Below are 20,927 nucleotides of genomic sequence, written 5' to 3'. Positions count from 1 at the left end.
GTTGGACTGTGTGAAATGAACTGTTTTTTCCCGTATCCATGGAAACCATGCAAAGGCTAGCTAAGGAGCTAGTTATGGACATCTGAGATGGACATTTGAGAAGTTTTTTTTTTTTTTTTTTTTACACCATTTGTGGCAGCAAATGTGGCAGAAGATCTTCAGTGGAAATAATTTGAAGGAATGAACCGTTTCATCATCAGCTAAAACACGAGAGTGGTAGAAGGAAACCTTTCCTGTTCTGTTCACCTGGCTCCCCCTGGAGGCTGCTGTGATGCAGTAAGTACACAGAGGACGAACTCGCTTGGCTCTTCCTCTCCTCAAACTGCCGTGACACAGATCTGCTGCCCCTACCTGCCCTCTGGTTAAACTGCACGGAGACCTTTGACTGAGGCTCAAAGGCAACTGAGAAGAGCAGTGCAGGTAAATATTGTTGCTGCAGCAAAACTTGAGTTTCCCTCCCCTCCCTCATTGCTAACACGGATTTTTATCATTCCTTCTTAAAAAAAAAAAAAAAAAAAGGGGGGGGGGGGTATTACATTTGTCTTGAGTATAAAGTGATAGTACAGACCAATCAGATGTTTAAGTTAATACTTTTCCCAAATAATTTCTTTAACCACTACATTGTACTTCTACTTGAGTATCGTATCTTATATTATTTATATATATATAATTTTGAAGTAACTGCATTTTTATTTGAATAAAACTGTTGGCACCCTCATTACATCTTCAGGTCTGGGCTAGGGTTCAGTCCCACCCAGTTCAGCCAGTTTAGTATTGGTTTAGTCCTGGTTTAGTTGCTGTTCAGTCCCTATTTCAGTCCTGGTTTAGTTGAGGCCTGATTCAATCCTTCAGCTGAATTTAAAAAACAGTCACAGAAATGATGAAGTCAAATGGACAGAGTCAAAGAAAAGCACTTTATTAAAGCAGAATCTCCCAAACTTAAAAAACACGCCTCATTTTCTCATATATTTTCTCACATATTGCATCGTCTCAAAGGCCACTCCCACAAAAACAGCAAAAACAATAATAAAATTTAACAAAGTCATGTGATTATCCCGCAGCTTCTGATTGGACGAGACAGAATCCCTTTGACATTAATATAAACTCTCATTTCTGTACAAATGTAAACACAAACAAGGTGCAGAGCCACGCCCCAAACAAACAGAGCCACGCACACAAACAAATAGGCCAAGCCCCCACACACTGAAGTCACGACATAGGAGTTAAAGGAAAGGAAGCACCAGGGCCGAGCAATATGACTAAATGTGACATCATATCAAGTAGAGCAAGGGTCTTTATAACTCTATGGAAGACTCAAGAAATCTTATGATTCCCAAATGTGACCCTTCTCATTATTTGTCTGGGATTGGCTTAAAGTCCTTTCAGATGACAGCAATCATGTCCTTGGAGTTGAATAATGATACCACTGTCTGAAGCTAGTGTGAAAAAAAAAAAGTCACTTTAGTTTATTCATACTGCCTTTGTGTCAGTTTTTGTTTCATGTGGGTAGGCCCAATTATTACAGAGATATTAACCATAAACCAGGTCAACATATCTGCAATCTGACAGTTACACAGCTCAGGTTCAACTACAGGGAATTTACTTGTTTTTAATAGTCATATCACCCGCCCGGACATCGACCAATCAGGCTTGTTCTAAAGCTTCATGTGACTTTAACACAAACAACCATATAAATTATAATATTGCATTCTCCATAACAGTCTGAGTCTTATTAGTTATTTTATTAACCCAAACTTCTGGATTCAAAGGTTTCTGGAAGATTTTGAGTCTAGAATAGACCGAGACAGAGCCAAGCTGAACCAAAGGAGGAAATTCCAGAACAGCTAATTTAAAATGGGACATATTATGCATGTGTCTGCTATATCGTATAATCTACTATGTAGCACTTGATTTTGACACAAATTATGCTATAATTTGGACATTTTAAATCCCAATGTTGTAAAACAACATCCCCATAACGAAACTACCGTACATCGCATCAGGGTTGTCAAGTTGTAGTGTATCGATTTGTATCATGATGTTGTATATTTCTGAAAATTATTGTGCGGGAGCATGGATGATGTAGACTTGGGGACGGAGTCTTGTACAGGCTCAATTTGCTAACCATAAGGATGGTTTGAATAGGGCACAGGACAGACCGCTAAATACTCAAACGTGCATGGAAGACATCTAAAGATCTCTTCACGCATGTTTCTGATGAGGAAAGACCCTGCCCCCCCCCAAAAAAAAAAATCTATTTTGCACAATAGCCCCTGTTTAAGTTAAAATGTTATAAATATTAAATTAGATAAGTAATTATTCTTTTTATGCAGACATTTGTGTTCATTTGAACTTGTATAATTCTTCTCTGTCTTCATTAAAAATTTTAATGAGGGGTTTTCTGTTGGTAGAATCATTGCGTAAAGAGTCTTGACTGAGACTCTAAACATTTAAAAATATCTGCAAAAACTTACTAGAGTAGATACATTAAACTGTCGCTGCCAGATCTGTGTCGTCAGAGAAACAGTGGCCATTTTGTGACTTCCAACAATCACAAATGTGGGCCCAGGATTTCGCTGTGTAACTTTATTTTTAAAAATCCGGTTCTGGATCTTAGAATACACCAAGACTTACTAATAAACATGCTTTTAATATAGTATATCACCTAAAATGTAACCTAATATCCCTTCTGCTTTTGCGGTCCCTTTGTGCTACCTGCCCAATCGGTGCATAAGGAGCCATTCGTCTCTAGAACGCTCTAGTAAATGCGTTCTAGTCCATCACTACTGTGCAAAATAAGTATTCTGATTGGGCAAGAAGCAGGCTTAGAGGCAGGACATTGGGTATTTTCCTTTCTGATTGGCTAATATCAGAAACACTATATTTAAGCTCTGTCTAACAACTCTTTGGTCTCCCATTTTGACTTTTGAGTTTGAAAATTTAAATATAAAATCTTGAATTAGATTATACTGTTCTGTGATTTCCTCTTCTGGTTTGAAGATGCACTGATGCACATTAGGGAGTATTAGTAGTCTCTCTCCCTCCTCTCTGCCTCTGTCCATTCATGGTTATGATAAAATGGTTTCTGTCAGCTCTCCTCTTCTCCTGCTCCTCTCCTTCTTTGTGTGTTTGAGACAGTGATGGTTCCAGTCCATGATTTCCAAGTATCTGGATCACACTGTGATACAGACAAGCTGTAATGTTGGTAGCTTTTGTCTCTGTTTTTGGCGTGTCAAAAATACAACATACTGTAGCGTTAGCATACTGTAGTGTTAGCCTCCTGCTCTGCAGTGCCCCCTGCCTGTAGATCAGCACGTTACAGTTCTTGTGTACAGTCCGCTCATCCTCTCTGTCTGGGCGTATTAAACATATTGCATATTGTAGTGTTAGTAGTTCTCAGCTCCTCTGTGTGTATTGTTTGTATATTTAGCTTACAGAGATATTGTCCTTATACTTTTACACTTTTACGTCTCATCCTCCTCCCGCGGCCTCTGGCGGTAGATCGGGGCATTGATGCTGTGGAAGGCGGGCACCCATCTGTTGTCATGGAGACCGACATTGCATCCTGGAGCATCACGGCGGTCACCATGGCAGCACATCCAGTACCCAGGGCCATAGGGCATGGCCTGGCAGAAGGGTTTGTGATGCCAGCGGCACAGAGACACGTCGCCACGCTGGTGACGACGTTTACACTGTTTACAGGGGTCGTCTCGGTAACGGGGGTCGCACACCCAGAGGGCGTCCATTGGTCGCGGGTCATACGTGTCAATGACGAGCCGCAGGTAGTGACAGGTGCATTTGAGCGCTGCCAGGGCACGGGTCGGCAGGTGCAGCAGAATCTGCAGGAGCAGGTGGTGTGGCAATAGGGACAGGTATGACAGGTTTGATCGCGGCTCCAAAAGGCTCTGTACGCGGCGCCGCATCAACAGAAAGTCCTCTGAGACACGTCCTTCACTGTATTGCCCTGCCCCCTCGGCTGAGCACAAGCTGAAGGCTCTCGCTGCCTTCCTGCGGCGTCGGCGCTCATAGCCCACATCAGAAGAGGAGCGCAGCACAGAGCCACAGGGACGAGCCTCTGATTGGTCAGAGGAAGAGGCCAGGAAGGACCTCCTCTGCTCTGTTTGGCTTGTGTCTAAGGCAAAGTCTGATGGGGCTTTCAGTGTCTGTGATTGGCCAAGGTCCAGAGTGTTTGACCAATCAGAAACCATCACAGGGCAAGACTTCCTCTTCTCTGATTGGGCGATACGGTTAAGCCTTCTGCGCTGCAATTGGCTCTCAAGGGGTAAAAGTTCAATCCTGGCTTCTGACTGGACATTGAACTCTGAGGTGGTGACAGGGCAGGACTTTCTCTTCTCTGATTCACTGAAGAGACCGCTGCTGTTTTGTAACTGGTCAGTTTGATCAATTGAAGCCTTTGTAACTGTTAGACAGCTCTTTTCTGATTGGACTCTGCTGGGTTTTTTTGTTTCTGATTGGATGACTAAATCAAGTGAGCTGCGTGACAGGTTAGAGTCTGACTTGGCTTTCCTCTTCTCTGATTGAGCAGTGAGATCCCTAGAGCTGGATTGGAGCGTTCTGAATGGACTGGAGTCACAAGTGGAGGCAGGACTCTGAGAGCACAGACGTTTCCTCTTTTCTGATTGGTCTGAGGAGGAGGCAGGACTTAATGAGAAGGAGCATTGTGTCCTCATTTGCGATGGGCCTGTGAGATCCAGAGACAAAACCATGAAAGAATCAGAGTTGGAGCAGCTGTGATGCCGCTCCACTTTCCTCTGCTCTGACTGAACAGCAAGCTCAGACGTGGACAGAACCAGGAACGAATCAGTATTTAAGTTTGAGGACAAGGAGGTGGGACTGAGGGGTTTTCTCTGCTCTGATTGGAAACAGACTTTAGAGGGAGGGGTTAGGAACAGTAAACCAGGCACTGGCTCCTCCATGTTGGAACTGTTTAGTGATTTTTCAGTTTTAAACTCAGACGAAGGTGTATTTTTTAACTTTACACAGGACACTCCTACTGTTTTTAATGCATCATCAGGCTTAGGATCAGGTTTAGTCACATCTTTAACACAAATAACATCCTCCATTTTGATCATATTAGCCGATACCACCTCAGATCGTACAGTAGGTCTCAAAATGTCCCCCGTGTTCACTGATTTCTGAGTTTCACATTTTTGCATTGTGTTCAGTTTGACTTGTGAGTTTTTGTCCGGTTTACAAAGCTGGGAAGGTTTTGAGTGACAGGAGGGTGGGGATTCTACTCTGCCTCGTCCAATGGCGTCACTACGTTCAGACAAAGTAGGGGTGGTTTTTGTGGCAGTCTTAATAACCTCCTTTGAATCAGTAGAAAAAGATGAAGTAACTTTGACTTTTACGTCTGATTTACAAAAGCTAACAGCCGCCTTTCTTATCTCTGTGGCCGTGGAGGCTGCGGGTGTGACTTTGAATGGTTTGGAGGAGCTGATTGGCTGCATGTTGGCAAGGGAAGCATGGTTTTGCTCGGCTAGGAGAACACGTCCAACCGTTCGGCGTTCACTTTGAGTCCTTCGTCGCAAACACTGAGACTCCAGTTTAGCAACCATATCGGAAACACTGACGCTCTCCGGCTCCTCCCCCTGCTGCAACATGATTGGCCGGTCCGAGGGGGGAGCAGGTTGAGGGTCGGTGGTGACAGAAGAAGGGGGTGGGGCTCGGGAAAGCGTGATAGAGGCGGAACTTCGGAGTTTGGCGTGTGGCGAGCAGGTGATAACACGCTGCTCCAAAAACGCAACCATTTCCACCACAGATAGTTTGGAGTCATCTTCGCAAGGGTCAGAGGGGTCAGGGGGGGAGAGGGGAGAGAGGAGTGCCAGAGAGGGGGTCCAGAGGAGGGTCCAGAGGGGGGTCCAGAGGGGGGGTCCAGGGGTGGGTCCAGGGGTGGGTCCAGGGGTGGGTCCAGGGTGGGGTCCCGGGCAGCAGGCTGCAGGTTCAGAGTCACTGAAGGCTGGGGAGACTGGAAGACTTGAGCTGGTTGGATTTGGCTGGTTCTTCTGCGGCGTTTGGCAGTGACATCCCAGCTCCCTTTGGCCTGTGGAAGAGAGTGTTTACTATTGAGTCAGATACCCTCCCATCCTCCTGCATCCCTGTAGTGTTAGTCTGAGATGGAAGCACGTCAAATGTTTCTAGTTAATCTACAGATGTTCTGGTGTGGTTGGAGAAACATAGCAGGCGAAAACACCTTGTTACTAACAAAATGTCCTCCCAGTGTATCAGATGCCCTCCCTGTGCGCCAGATGTCATCCCCTCATATCCCCATGTAACTTACATTTCTCTGGCTGGGCGTGTCGTGAGCAAACAGAGCAATCTTCTCTCTCACATGTCCTGGTTTGATGACACTCCAAACGTCGAGCCCACCGCCCTCTTCCTCTGTGAACACGGCGTTCTCTGAGCCCTTGGCCTGTGCCGCCCCGCCCAGCACAGCGCCCCTCGCAGGACTGCAGCGGAGCGTGTTGGTGGACAGAGCGGCCAATGGGACACGCTGGCTCTGTCCCCGCCTCAACAGCGCCCCCTGTTGCTGACCCAGGTCCAGGCGCAGTTCCGAGCGCAACAACTTCGGGCACGATTTCAAATGCATCTGAAACACAGAGAGGTCTGGTCTGGAGTTGGTTTAGACCAGGTCTAAACCAGGTCTAGATCGGGTTCACAAGCACAATATGTCTGCTTTAACATGTAAAAAGTGAGTTCACATGAAACCACTTTAAATTCATAAAAACATCACATCATCATTACATCATCATTACATCATGAGAGCTGGACCGGGTTCAGTCCTGGTCTGGATCCAAATCTTACGTCCAGCTGTGGTTCTGTTATGTAACTGAAGCTGAGTTTAATCATGAGCAGCTTCAGTCCAGACTCAGTCCAGGAAAAGTCCCGGTGACATAAACTTAAAGAGCCTCTGGTTTAAACAGCGAGGTTCTACTTGAGTTAGAACAGGACTAAACGACAAGGAGGCACTCATTTTTGGAAGCATGTCACAAGTAATACAGCTTAATGTTGCACAATAAATCACAACAACAGCAATTTGAATTCTCAGTTATGAAATCATAAAATTAATCATAAAAAGCTTCAGTTATTTAGATAATAGAAGATGTAGAATGCCCTCTGCAAATATCAAAATACTCCCTTTTATAGAAAAGTATTGTAGTACATGTAGTTTAGATGTTGAAAGTAAAATATAAAAATAGTCATATTCTACTCAAGATTTTTTTTTGACTGTTTTATTATACCATATTGTGAAAATTAAAATACCAAAGTGACAAACCTGAGCATAAACAATAATAAACAATGCTAGAGTCTCACCTCAGAGCGCTGGTGTGGATTGGCTGCACTTCAGGCTAGTCCCATTTGATTGGCAGCTTCACATTTCGGAGGCTCACCTTGACTCCGCCCACACAGGTAAAAAAAAAAAAAGAAAAGAAAAGGGAAGTCTATTCCTCAGGCTCTTCCCTTTGAAGGATCCCTGCAAAATGACAAAATTATGGTTTAAAATGTCTGCTCCTCTCTGTGAAAATATATCATTACACTAGGTCACTATGGTTCATGATGGTACACAGTGGGACACTGGCAGAGACTAAGGTCAGTGTAAAAGAAAAGTTGAGTATGTAACCACGGTTTTTTGAATCCCGCATGACCGCCAGATATACTCAAAGGAGCCTTCTGTTTTCCACAAGAAGATTCTGTGGGAACAGAGGGGTCACAGGTGTGACTCATTTGGTATTACTACTCGAACTGCACATGTGCAAAGGGAACATTCAGCACAACCCTCTGGTGCAATGGAACTGTACAGCTGTATAGGTACTAATCGCCACTAAGACTAGTATCAAAACTCATTTGAGCAGGTATCGATACTAAAAAAGTCTCACTCACAGGACAAAAACGCCTCTTGAATATGAATAGCTTTAGGATGATCTTGAGCTGTATCAGAACAAGGACAAGACCACAAAGACTAATATGGACCATGGACAAAGATGGAACCTACCTGGACCACTAAGAGATTACACATATGTAAGGCCACATTGAGTTTTGAGTCTTTAATTCTTTAGTATCAAAATCAAATTTGAAATTTGAGTGCCGTTTAATTTCAATCCAACAAAACATTGTCTAACTTCAGCTCAAAATGCAAAGATATTCAAATAAAAATTATTAGACTGACCCTTGCTCCTGATGTCAGAGGTCTGACTCCAGAGCTGCATTCTGATTGGTTGCTGCCGTGTCAACACTTCCTCGTTGAACTCCACACTAGAAGAGTAATGAACCCTGTGGCAGAGTGGTTTGCCTCTCCTCTCAGTCAGGAGGTTGTGGGTTAGACTCCTGATCTCTTTGTCCTCTTGATTTGCTGCAGACACACCCTAACCCTCAAATCAACACTACTCTGGTTTCAAAGAGAAAATTACTAGGCCTACTACAATAACATCTTAGTTTAGACCTGGTTCGGTCCCGGGCTGGAGCTGCTTTAGATCTGGTTCAGTCCTGGTTCAATCCTGGTTCAGTCCCGGTTCAGTCCTGGTTCATTCCCGACTACTTTAGTGTTAGTCTTTGGACAGATGAAAAGAATTCCCTCAAACTTCAAACGTGTGACCTGTAAATGGCAGGGAGGGCATCTGAATTAACCCTGATGTGATTAGTGTTTTAAAGAGTGCTGGTGTAACCTCTCTTCCTACTCTTATCTGTGTCTGTGTTAAAGTGATTATCTAAAGTTCATGGTCTTATTTGAATGAATTTGACTCTAACGCCATAACAAAAACCAAGTCTAAAAACTAGAGCTAAACCAAGACTGGAGCAGTACTGAACCATGGCCAAAAAACATGATTCAAAACTAGGATGATAACAAAAATTTTAACCAGGTCTGAACCAGTGTCTAAATCAGGTCTTAAACCAGGACTAAAATCAGGATTAAACCTAGGACCATAGTTAATACTGAACCAGGAATAAAACAGATAGGTAAACAACAACAAGGGAGAAAACCCTGATAATACCAAGACTACAACTAATCAAAACCAAATATTATTGGTCTTTCACCAATCAAAGACCAAAAGAGAGGTTAAGCCAAGTACTGAACCAGGACTTAACCAGGAGTCATAATATAATCAGAGCAGGACCAGCACTAAACCAGGACTCTAAAGAGTCGTGTGAGTTTGTAAACAGCCGTATTTTCCTGATATTAAGTGAAATAAAATTTACAATGTACTTTGTGCTATCCCTTACAAGTCTATAGTTCCTATGCTATAGGTTAGTTAGTGGCATGTTATTAGCAGGTTCCTTGTCTCTGACGGAATCTGTGCGTGCACAGGAAGGATAAAAACAGCCCAAGTGAGTATTTCAGACCCGTGCCAGACCGAGCCAGGCTGCATTCCGAAGCTACGGCTAAACCACTGCTAACCTCCAGGCTCTCGCTCTCCCTGGCCTCAGCTGCTCACTATCCCGCTGACAGCTGCTCCTGCCCCGGCCTGGACCCAACCAGTAGCGCCGGGCCGCCGATCACACTGAATTTAATCCGATCCACAGCAGAAACACGCTCTTAACCCGCATTTAACCGGCTCCAAGCCCACAAACTCACTTCTGCAAAAGTCGCAAAGTTTGCTAGGCCTTCGGAGTGACTGTAAACATGGACATTTTGCACGATTCAATCTTCAAAATTCACTTTAGCAGCAACAATAACCACAAATATAAGAACTCCAAACTTTAACAAATATGTAAAACGTAAAAACAACGTTATATTTCTTGTTTTAAAGCTGCTGTTGGCGTTCACTCCTCGCAGACGCAGCGAAGCAGAGGCCCAGGTCAAACGCACCTGAACCAGGAAATCCACCGTGGAGCTCGCTGTTTTCCCTGTAACACCTACCAAACCAGCCGGTCCCGGTTTTGCTGCAGCTCCCGGAGCGAGGCTCGGTCCCGGATCTTTGAGCGCTGTTTTCGGGGTAGAAAGAGGCCGAAAGTCCCGGAGCTCCAAGGATCAGCGGCGCGTCTCTCCGAGAAAAGAAACAAGTGACGCACGGCCAGCTGGAGGCGTCATGACGTTAACGTACACGCAGGAGGCACGTACGAAAAAGACAGAAAATATAAAAAAATACTGTAAAAACAAAAGGATTAAAGCATATAATCATATATTTTAGACTACAACGTTTAGTTTGGACACACCTTTGCTTTTAGTGCTTTTTTTTTTTTTTAACTTTATTACTTTCTACACTTTACATACAGCAGCAGGCACTGGGGCAGCAGTGGCAAAATCTGTACTTGTTGTGTTCTAGACACTTCACTTACATTGCCTTGTATGAATGTGGTGTGTGCGTGAGTGTTGGTCGTGGTTGGAGGGGCCAATGACGCAGATTGACATCCTCCTTCAGTCTGCTCCAGGGCAGCTATGGCTTCAATAGTAGCTTACCACCGCCCAGGATGGAGTGAATGAATACTACACTGTAATGCGTTTTGACTTTGATTATTTTCAGTTTGATTTTGCTATATTCCATTCACTGTTTTGATGCCTTGGTGATAATATACATAGTAATTATGGAATTTAAGAAGAAATATAACTAAAGTCTGTCCAAACTTTTGACTAGTCGTGTATATGATTCCAGCCTTGAAACAGCGCATCCAAAGTCCAAAGAGTCAGGTGAGCGAGGAAACAGCTCTCTCTGCTGGACAACTGTCAAATTACCAGTAATACTTTGTCTATTTTACATATTTACAAATTCACTAACACACGAAAGTTTGGTCCAAAATATCTTTATTGTAAACAATAGAAATGTATTTGTCTTAAGATTTTCAGCTTTAGAAAAATAAAGGATAACATTTAATCATAAGAAATGTCAAGATGAAATATCATTGGTTCAAATACATTTAAAGCTCCTATATATTAAAATACTAATAAAGGCCCTGGTATTTTTATGATTATAACTTTACTAGAGAAGGAGGGCTCTACCTCATGGCATCATGAGGAGAAACAGGATATAAGTTTTATCCTGTTTCAGGTGTGGAAGGTGCTCATGGCAGGTTCTCCACGTTGAACTTGGACAGCGTGACGTCGTGGTAGAGCATCATACGGTTGATGGCGCGCAGGTTGCTGTATCTGTGTTTAAACTCCAGGAGGTGAGAGCCGTTCACAGCCACTTTAAAACTGTGGTTCGTCACCATGATCTTTATCTGAACCAGAGACACAAGTGTTTAAATGTGATCATCAAATGGGTCTAGTCCTGATTTAGTCATGGCTTAGTCTTGTTTTGGTCCTAGTTTAGACCTGGTTTAGTCATGGCTTAGTCCTGGTTTTGTCCTGGATTAGTTCTGATTTTGACCTGGTTTAGACCTGGTCTAGTTCCTGGTTTAGTCCTGGTTTAGTCCCTGTTTCAGCCCTGGTCCAACCCTGGTTCAGCCCTGGTTCAGCCCTGGTTCAGCCCTGGTTCAGTCCTAGTCCTGGTTTAGTCCTGGTTTGGTCCTAGTTTAGACCTGGTTTAGTCCTGGTTTGGTCCTAGTTTAGACCTGGTTTAGTCATGGCTTAGTCCTGCTTTAGTCCTAGTTTAGACCTGGCTTAGTCACTGGTTAAGTCCTGGTTTAGCCCTGGTTTCGGCCTGGTTAATCTTGGATTAGTCCTGATTTTGACCTGGTTTAGACCTGGTCTAGTCCCTGGTTTACTCCTGGTTTACTCCTGGTTCAGCCCTGGTTCAGTCCTTGGCTCAGTCCCAGGATCAGTTCTGGTTTACTCCTGGTTTAGTCCTGGTTTAGTCCCAGTCCTGGTCTTACCTCAAAGCCCTGCCCAGATCTAAAGGGGAAGTGTGGCAGGTCCCTTTCCTCTTTGCCCCACTTCTTTCCGATCTCACTGTTCCTGACGATCACCTGTCTCCCATTCTCGTTAAAGCGTGGGTTAAAGTGGAATACCAGTTCTGAGCCGGCGTAAAAGTCAATGATGAACCTGAAAGTACACATATTTGTATTTTACAGTATAACTACTACTACTACTACTACTACTATTATATTATATTATATTATATATTACTGCTGCTGTTACTGTTACTGTCACTACGTTACTACTACTACTACTATTATTACTACTACTACAATTACTACCACTGCTAATACTACTGTTGCAGCTACTGCTACTACTACTACTACTACTACTACTACTACTTTGAAGAATTACCACAACTACTTCAACTATTGCTGCAACTAATTCTACTGTGACTACAAATACTGCATCTACAGCCAGTGCCACTAATGCTACTACAAATACTAGTAATGCAACTACTATGACTTTTACTACTAAAACTGCAGGAGTTTGGGAGGGCATCTGGCACACAGGAGAATGGGAGAGCATCTGACTCACTTGTTGGGGTTATTTTTGACGGTTCCTGCGATGGTGATGAGCATTTTGTCATAGAGTCCAGAGGGAAAGTCTTTTTGGAACGGCACTGACTGAAAAGACAATACATAATCACTCCCCCTGTGAGTACGCACAAAACTATCAGCATGCATCCTGCTAATCAAACTACTCCACATTGCTTCAGGTTTGTGAAGTTGTTGCATAGTATTGTGTCATGTTTTTCTATATTTATGGAGAACTGTGGTGTGGGAACATAGGTTTGTGGGCGAAGCCTTGTACAAACTTGTACAGCCAAGGAGGGTTGAAATGGAGCAAGAGAGAGATCACTAGATTACTCCAACATGCATGGATGACATTTAAAACCTCTTCAGGCATTTTTTTGATGAGGGAACAATAGCATAATAGTCAGCTAAAAGAAAAGGTAGTTTTTACATTATACCCCCTCTTATAAAATTATAAATAAATTATAAACCTTTACACAGACATCTGCCCTGTCAGGTTTTAGTCTGTTTGTTAAAAATGAGAATGCATGAACTTCAGCTCAAACTGCCTTCACAGTGTCACTGGGAGCAGCTACTGTTTTTAATTTCCTTCAGTCATGACTTTAGGTTTTTCCTAACCAACAGTCCAAGTGTAATGTGAAATATTCAGAACATTTTATTGAGACTTAAATATTACACAAAAATGACTCTTATGGGTGTTAAGTCATGTTATAATGCTGTTACCTTCTCAAAAACATCCCTGGAGTTGTGTTTTGTTTCATTCATTTAATTTGCTTAACCCTATTACTCTGTCTAGAGTTCCAAATGCTCTGTTCTACCTTGTGCTCATGAAGGTGTACTTTTCAAGTTAATAGGTACTTTTTAACTTTAGTTCAGTCGAGATCGGCAATTCCAGGGCTGAAAATATCCAAATGATTTTAGTGAAGGTGTATGCACTGAAACACTTCCTGTATTACCACATAACATGTGTTTTCTGTTTGAGAGAAAAACTAAATATGCAGGATATTTGTGAATGAAACAAAAACACAACTCCAGGAACGTTTGTGGTGAGGAAAGAACATCGTAACATAGATCAGAAAATTAAATAGCGTAATATGGGCCCTTTAATGTGGAGGATCTCACCAGGTTTTGCTGAGGAGCCACAGGGAAACTGGGACTTGGGGCTGGAGCAGGAGCAGGACCAGAGGGCCAGGAGGGGTTGGTGGGCTGAGAGGGACCTGAGGGCCAAGAGGGGTTGGTGGGCTGAGAGGGACCTGAGGGCCAAGAGGGGTTGGTGGGCTGAGAGGGACCAGAGGGCCACCCCGGGCCAGAGGGCTGAGCTGGCTGTGATGGGGCAGAGGGCCACCCCCCTGGAGCAGAGGGCTGAGAGGGGCCTCCAGGCCATGTGGGGTTAGTGGGCTGACCCCCCGGCCAGGTGGGGTTGGTCGGTTGACCTGAAAACAAAAATACAGTGAGTAATATTAATCATGCATTAGTCTCAGACAGCGCTTTTCCAGATGCTCAGTTGCTTTACAGTTTCCTGTATTTGTCATTTTCTCAAACACTCAGTGGTGGTGAGATACTATTGTAGCCACAGCTGCCCTGGGGCAGGCTGATGGAAGCCAGACTGCAAATCTGCAACATCTGCCCCTCCCACCACCGACCCTCACACACCATTTGATTCTAGGCAATGTTGGTGAAGTGTATTGCCTAAGGACACAATGACTTCTTTTCTGGCCAGAATCATCCCTGCTTAGCAAAAACGATCTGACCAGATCAGACTTTGACAAAGAGTTTTGGCTACAAGTAAAGTCCTCTGAGATCCTCCTGACCAATACCAGGTTCTGATCCAGAGGAGGTCCCCCTGCCTTCTTTAGTCCCTCCTCTCCCTGAAGCTACACCCGCCCTGGGGCAGACTGACACGTACCTGCTGGCCAAGTAGGGTTGTTGTTCTGTCCTGGCCATGCCCCGCCACCTCCTGATTGGTTACCTCCGGGCCAGTCACCGAGAGCGTCTGAAAGCTGCACACAAAGACAGGAAGTCCATGAGGTTAAAAAGGAACACGGTCAACACAACACCAATGAAAAGTTTAAACTTTAAAAGTCTGGAGCCAGAGCCGTTAGACCAGAGCACACAGTCCCATCTGCAAGTGTGTCCTCTGCATCTGCCCTGACCTCCTGAGTTTTAACCTGGAACAGCTCTGAGCTGATGGAGATCTAACCCAAGCCTCACACAGTACTAACCAGAGACTAATCCAGGTATAAACCCAGTCTAAACCCAGTCTAAACCAGGTCTAAACCTGGTTTAAATCTGGTATGAACCTGGTCTAATCTAGGACCCAGGTGGTTCTCAGTCTCAGGTAGAACTGGTTTGGAGGAGTCCCTGAATACAGCACAGGAAGGGCGTGGTGCTTTCTCTGACAGAGCGTTCAGGAATGTTCTCAGGTGTGGTCGACTCACAATTTGAAAAATTGTCCTCAAAACAAACAAACCACACCAGGTTTATTCAAGCCACCCAAGTCCAGTCTGCTGCTGAGGGATCAAAAGAATCCAAGTGCAGTCTGAGTCAGATACATGGAGGTACAGATACACAGGTGCAGGTAAATGGTCACATTTTTCTATAGCGCTTTTCCACCTTCAAGGCACTCAAAGCGCTTTACAACAAGGAACCACTCACCCATTCACACACAGACACTGTGGGCAAGTGTCTTGCCCAAGGACACAATGACAGCATTCATCTGTGGGAGCTGGAATCACACCAGCCAACCTGTGGGTCAGTGGATCTGACCGCTCAACCTGTGATGTTTATGTTGAGAGCTGGATTCGAACCGCCAACCTTTAGATCAGTGGGCGAATGCTCTACCAACTGAGCTACTACCGCCAAAGGTACACAGAGATACAGATACACAGAGATATAGAGATACAGATACACAGAGATACAGATACATAGAGATACAGATACACAGAGATACAGATACACAGAGATACAGAGATGCAGATACAGATACACATAGAGATACAGATACAGATACACAGAGATACAGAGGTGCAGGTACACAGAGATACAGATACACAGAGATACAGATACACAGAGATACAGAGGTGCAGGTACACAGAGATACAGATACACAGATACACAGAGATACAGATACACAGAGATGCTGATACACAGAGGCACAGATACACAGAAATACAGAGACACATAGATACAGATACAGTGTTCTGTAGATGAGCTTGGACACATCATCAGTAAACATCTCTGATGTTGTGTCCCAGCTCATCTACAGGCATATCTTTTCAGTGTATTTCAGTGTATCTGTACCAGACTGTACTCACAAGACTATCCCTGCACAGGAGTTCATGCAAATACTACTATTTATGCAAAAAAAAAAAAGTACTAGGAACCAGTGTATTTATATAAAGACAGATTCAGTTTAAACGGTTGTATTTGGAACACAATTCATTTCAATCCAAAAATTTTCATTTTGTCTTTTTTTGTACATGAACTTATTGGGTTCTTTTTAATAACAATACAGTTGGAGATGTACCAGATAGATCTTGTTCTTGGCTATTAGCTGTAAGCTATCTTCAGAACTGTCCAAACATGTTCAAACAAGATAGCACCCGAAACAACAATGTAAATACATCTCCTATGGTATTGTCTTCAAAAAGAAACCAATAAGACAATTCATTTTAAAATAATAGTTTGGTTTGTCTCTTTTTTGCATAATTATCCTTCAAAACCTGTACAGGTGTGAACACTCAGAGAAATCAGATCACTCACATCAGAGGAAACTGTTTACATTTCATAAATCTGATTACGCCAGAAATCATGTGAACTTAGTGAGACAAATATCAGATAGCAGTAGTATTAAAGGCAGTAGTATTTGAAGTAGTAGTAGCAGTAGTAATAGTGGCAGTAGTGGCAGTAGTAGCAGTAGTAGTAGCAGCTTTAGTAGTAGTAATAGTAGTAGTAATGTGTATGTGTAGATACTCACGTTCATGTTGCTGCTGAGGTTTAAACTTCAGGTCTACACAAAAACACAAGAGACAAGTTCAGACACAACAGAGACACATACTATGTTTAGTATTTGCACAGAGAGGGAGAGGGAGAGATAGAGACACTGTAAGAAGTGTCTCTGTAAAGAATTCTTTGCAGATGAAGATTTTTATATGCCAACCTCACTATGTTTGGCACTCAACCCACTAATGTGCATTCATTTTGGCTCTAATCTAAAGACCCATGCTTCAGTGTCTCTGGTTAAACATGCACTTCACCCATGCTTCAATGTCTCTGGGTTTAACCTGTAACCTTTATTTCACTAAGACAGCCCGCTGTAACTAAGACAGTATTTTTCAGGGGAGTCCTGGCCCTAGAGGGGAGGAGCTTGTTGTGCATGTTTTTAGTGGTGGGGGAACCTACTCAGACACAGTGAGAACATGCAAACTTTACACAGAAAGGCCCTGTGCTGCCCGGAGTTGAATCCAGGACATTTTTGCTGTGAGGTGAGGAGATATCCACTGCACCTTCTTATCCAGATCTGAGCCTAGTCCCGGTCAGGATTATTACCTCCGCCAAGGAGGTTATGTTTTTGCCAGCGTTTGTCTGTTTGTTTGTTTGTTTGTTTGTCTGTTAGCAACATAACTCAAAAAGTTATGGACCGATTTTGATGAAATTTTCAGGATTTGTTGGAAATGTGAAAAGGAAGAACTGATTTCATTTTGGGGGTGATCCGGAAGAAATCCTGGATTCTGGATCACTTTGAAATTTTAGTTAACATTGTGGTAAATGAGGCCAAAAGTTTTGTTTCTCAATATCTCAGTTAATTATTGACCAAACCCCATGAAATTTGACTCAGGGATGGACAATGGGATCCTCTTTCATATTCCAAAGGCTGATCCGAATCTGATCCAGAAGACTGATTTTATCGCAATTTATATAAAAAATGGGGGTAGTCCTTGGCGGAGGTCTGCGCTCTCTGAGTGCTTTTCTAGTTCTGCATGTTTCAGGATTATGAGGAAATCAGTGGAAATCCACCTTGGTTTGAGATTTGAACCTGGGACCATCTTGCTGTGAGATCCAATAAAAAAAACATCTTTCATTCACTTTTGTCAAATCTTTTATATAGAAAGACTCTCTAACCACACCTGTTTAAGATGCTTCACAGCCTCACATACTGTAAACCATTTGCCCGATGAGGGCGTAGCGGCTGAAATGTTGCTCCACTGTAAATAAAACGCGGGAGTCTTTCTATTTTTGACAAGCATCACACACGCCCTCTCCCTCTGTGAAGCAACTTCTTTATCTTAAGCCAAATCTTTTATGAAAATAACATATTTTGATATTTATTTTATCTTGATTAGCTGTGGAATCACAGACCTGTAGAATAATTTCATGTATATAGTCTATCTATATCTGTATCTATAGTGCTTATGTCTGCACTACAGTTATAACCCGTGGATCATTATGTAATATTTTGCAGAATAGGTCTGATTTAAAGTGAATGGAGCAGGAGGGAGGGGCTGAACAAAAGACTATTTTTTCTTATGTCTCAAACCAGAGTTGATGACTCACGCTGTAATCTTCAAGTGACACGCTCATCTTTTATTTCTGTTTACTTAGTTTGGAGTGGAAATATATGTGGAAAATGTTTAACATAGTTTTAAGAGGCATTTTGTGGAAATAAAAGTTTAAAAGAAAAGTACAAATCTATAATAAGAAGGAAGAGATGTGAAACAGAATCCCTCCCTATGACATTTTACGCTCAAGGAAGGCATATTTCTGACAGTTTAAACCTTCATTTAACTAAATAAAGGTGTTATCATATATTTTTGTATTAGTCTAATCAAAACTAATATGTAATTTAGACAAGTTTGACCCATGTTAACACTGGTTGCTAGGTAACAGAACTGGAATTACCTGTACAGTATGTTACATGTACTGCCCATGTTCAGCAAGGAAGTAAAATTATATAGACGTGTCAAAACTGGAGGGCAAAAATGGTGGAAGGAGGTCAGAGGTCAGTCCAGTTTAAAATGAGGAAATAAAAGGCAGATTTGTAATATGAGTGTATGTAGTGAAGACTTGTGTTGTAAAAATGATTTAAAGTGGTCAAAATTGCTCTGAGTCCCCAGCCCTGATAAGCGAGAGGTGGGGCATCTAGGGTAAATTTGACATTTGTGATTTTGCCAAAAAAAATAAATAAATTCTGTCTCCAGTGAAAATGCTTACTCCAGATTGTCACATCAAAATAGGGACTAAATATGGACTAAATCTGGACTAAACCTGAACCAACCCTGGACCAAATCAGGGTCAAATCAGGTAAACCTGAACTGGAGTAAACCAGGACAGAACAAGGTCTAAATCAGGACTAAACCAAAACCAAACCTGGACTAAACCTGGGCAGGAGCACATCTTGACATTTCTCATTCCTGTGGAAAATAATTATATTTTTAATTTCATAACAATGTGAAATAATTATTGACTAATTGACTTCAGTTACATAACATTTCTGTGAACCATAGTCATTATAACGGGCCCACACTAGTCACATGACTCAGACTCAGGAGTTTTGGTTCTGAGTCACTTTGTTTACAGCACATTTTAGTTTTAATTCATCCAGAGAGCGACATAAATCTGAACTTAAAATTAATACAAGAATCCCATGCTTTTAGAACATGCTTGTGAAAGTCTAAACTACAGGGTTGGCAGCTTTCACACAGAATAAGACCCCGCTGAGACACAAGAAAGGCATCTGCCACACAGAGTGGGCATCTGCTCTTGTGATCGAGTGCAAGGGAAATAAGAATGTCATTGGTGCAATGACAGGAAGAAGGATCAGGTCTAAACCAGGACTAAACTAGATCTAAACAAGGTCTGCAGGTCTTAAGCGTATGCTGTCTTAACTTAATTTATGCTGTTTTAGAAGAGAAAAACAAGTATTCCAGATTTTCAAAAAAAAATTCTAGTCAGTTGCAAAGCAGATTTGTAATAACTTTAAAAACAGTCAACATACCCCCTTGGTCCTGGGTCTAGACTTGGTGCTTTCTTCTGCAGAGTCCCGGGAGAGTCCAGGGATAGTCCAGGGTGGTTCCTTTTACCTCTGCTGTGGCTCTGCTTTGGGTGTGGCTGTTCTCCGGTGGTAGGAGTGGAAGTGTGGAGCCTGTGGTTTAGAGGGTGTGTCCTGTTTCCATGTGAACACTGTGGTGTTGTTTACAGTAAAATGAGTCAGTATAAAACTCTAGAGAAGTCTCTGGTGCTGCTGTGGAAAAGCATGTGGCGGACATTTTGAGACTGTCTGAAAGCATTCTAACACCTAATAAAGTTAGACAGACTGTATTGATCCACAAGGGAAATTACTTGGACACAGTAGTTCACACATCACAATATATTCAAAGAGTAAAAAATATAAAATGGTAATAAAACTTTGAAATAAGTAGCAATAAAAAATAACAAGAGACTGGTGTCAAATAAGGCATAATTATACAAATCTATATGTACAAGTCAAAATAAATATGGAAATATAGTGATAAAAACATACTCAGCTATATACAAGAGGTCCTAAAGAAAAGATGATTAAAAAGATGATGACTGACAGGAGATAGGGTTATCTGTTACATAAGGGTGAGTCGTTGTACAATTGTAGGGAGTATTATCTGTTACATAAGGGTGAGTCGTTGTACAATTGTAGGGAGTATTATCTGTTACATAAGGGTGAGTCGTTGTACAATTGTAGGGAGTATTATCTGTTACATAAGGGTGAATCGTTGTACAATTGTAGGGAGTATTATCTGTTACATAAGGGTGAGTCGTTGTACAATTGTAGGGAGTATTATCTGTTACATAAGGGTGAGTCGTTGTACAATTGTAGGGAGTATTATCTGTTACATAAAGGTGAATTGTTGCACAGTTGTGGGGAGTATTATCTGTTACATAATGGTGAGTTGTACAGTTGTAGAGAGTATTATCTGTTACATAAGGGTGGGATGTTGTACCGTTGTAGGGAGTATTATTTGTTACATAAGGGTGAGATGTTGTGCAGTTGTAGGGAGTATTATCTATTCCATAAGGGTGAGTTGTTGTGCAGTTGCAGGGAGTATTATCTGTTACATAAGGGTGAGTTGTTTAACAGTCGTAGGGAGTATTATAGTATGAATGTAGTCCTGTACCTCTCACTGCTTGAGTGGAGCTGTAGGAGCATGTTGGAGAATGAGCTCCTCGGTCCCTCTATATTCTGGTGCAGTGGGTGAGCAGGAGGTTCAGTGATGGAGAGTCCCTCACTGTGACAAATATCTCCAGCTCACAGCCAATGTTAGTGATGTTTCACTGAAGTTGGGTCCCATGCTTCTCAGGCTTCTATTTCATTGAAGATTAAAAGAAATCTTAACCATTGTATTGCACATAATACATGTTTTATTCATACAAACATTCCTACACATATACATTGATAATAGCCAAGTTGTTTAACCTGGTCAAACAAGGTCTTTTTATGTATGACTCCACCCAAAATTTATTGGTAAGATCATTTCTAGTAAAAATCCTGTTACCACTACCTGCTCCCTGTTCATGGGTGCAGTCCCAGCCTTGTATAAATACTACAG

At 42.5% G+C, this 20,927-nt stretch overlaps 2 protein-coding genes across 3 annotated transcripts; both read right to left on the bottom strand.

The window, feature by feature from the left end:
- Positions 1-900: 900 nt before the first annotated feature.
- LOC110153081 (uncharacterized) lies at positions 901-10,024 on the bottom strand. The gene is given in 5 exon segments (XM_055160773.1): positions 901-5,727; positions 5,730-6,064; positions 6,302-6,610; positions 7,336-7,495; positions 8,189-10,024. Coding segments are annotated over 3 exon segments (2,907 nt in total). The 5' UTR covers positions 7,336-7,495; positions 8,189-10,024; the 3' UTR covers positions 901-3,464.
- A 718-nt stretch (positions 10,025-10,742) lies between these two features.
- On the bottom strand, positions 10,743-19,483 carry LOC110153067 (galectin-5-like). Of its 2 annotated transcripts, XM_020916946.2 has the most exons (8): positions 19,343-19,483; positions 16,325-16,357; positions 14,255-14,348; positions 13,638-13,781; positions 13,471-13,601; positions 12,350-12,438; positions 11,770-11,938; positions 10,743-11,175 (listed from the first exon to the last, which is right to left on the bottom strand). In XM_020916946.2, exons 2-8 carry the CDS (start codon positions 16,328-16,330, stop codon positions 11,017-11,019), a joined length of 792 nt encoding a protein of 263 aa, XP_020772605.1. In that variant the 5' UTR covers positions 16,331-16,357; positions 19,343-19,483; the 3' UTR covers positions 10,743-11,016. The 2 variants fall into 2 exon arrangements, with proteins under 2 accessions (XP_020772605.1, XP_020772604.1); XM_020916945.2 differs by having other exon boundaries at positions 13,471-13,781; positions 19,343-19,476.
- Positions 19,484-20,927: the final 1,444 nt, after the last annotated feature.

The sequence above is a fragment of the Boleophthalmus pectinirostris genome, unplaced genomic scaffold (assembly GCF_026225935.1).
Source record: "Boleophthalmus pectinirostris isolate CB_2022bp ecotype Guang Dong unplaced genomic scaffold, ASM2622593v1 HiC_scaffold_10, whole genome shotgun sequence".
Classification (NCBI taxonomy): domain Eukaryota; kingdom Metazoa; phylum Chordata; class Actinopteri; order Gobiiformes; family Gobiidae; genus Boleophthalmus; species Boleophthalmus pectinirostris.
The sequence above is the reverse complement of the archived record's forward strand: the minus strand, read 5'-3'. Positions and strand labels throughout refer to the sequence as shown.

What these genes read in the sequence shown, in the direction of transcription:
- LOC110153067 (XM_020916945.2), bottom strand. An exon ending in TGGCTCCTCAGCAAAACCTG is followed by an intron (nt 12,439 to 13,470) that starts GTGAGATCCTCC and finishes TTGTCTTTTCAG; the next exon opens with TCAGTGCCGTTCCAAAAAGA. An exon ending in GTCAAAAATAACCCCAACAA is followed by an intron (nt 11,939 to 12,349) that starts GTGAGTCAGATG and finishes GTGTACTTTCAG; the next exon opens with GTTCATCATTGACTTTTACG.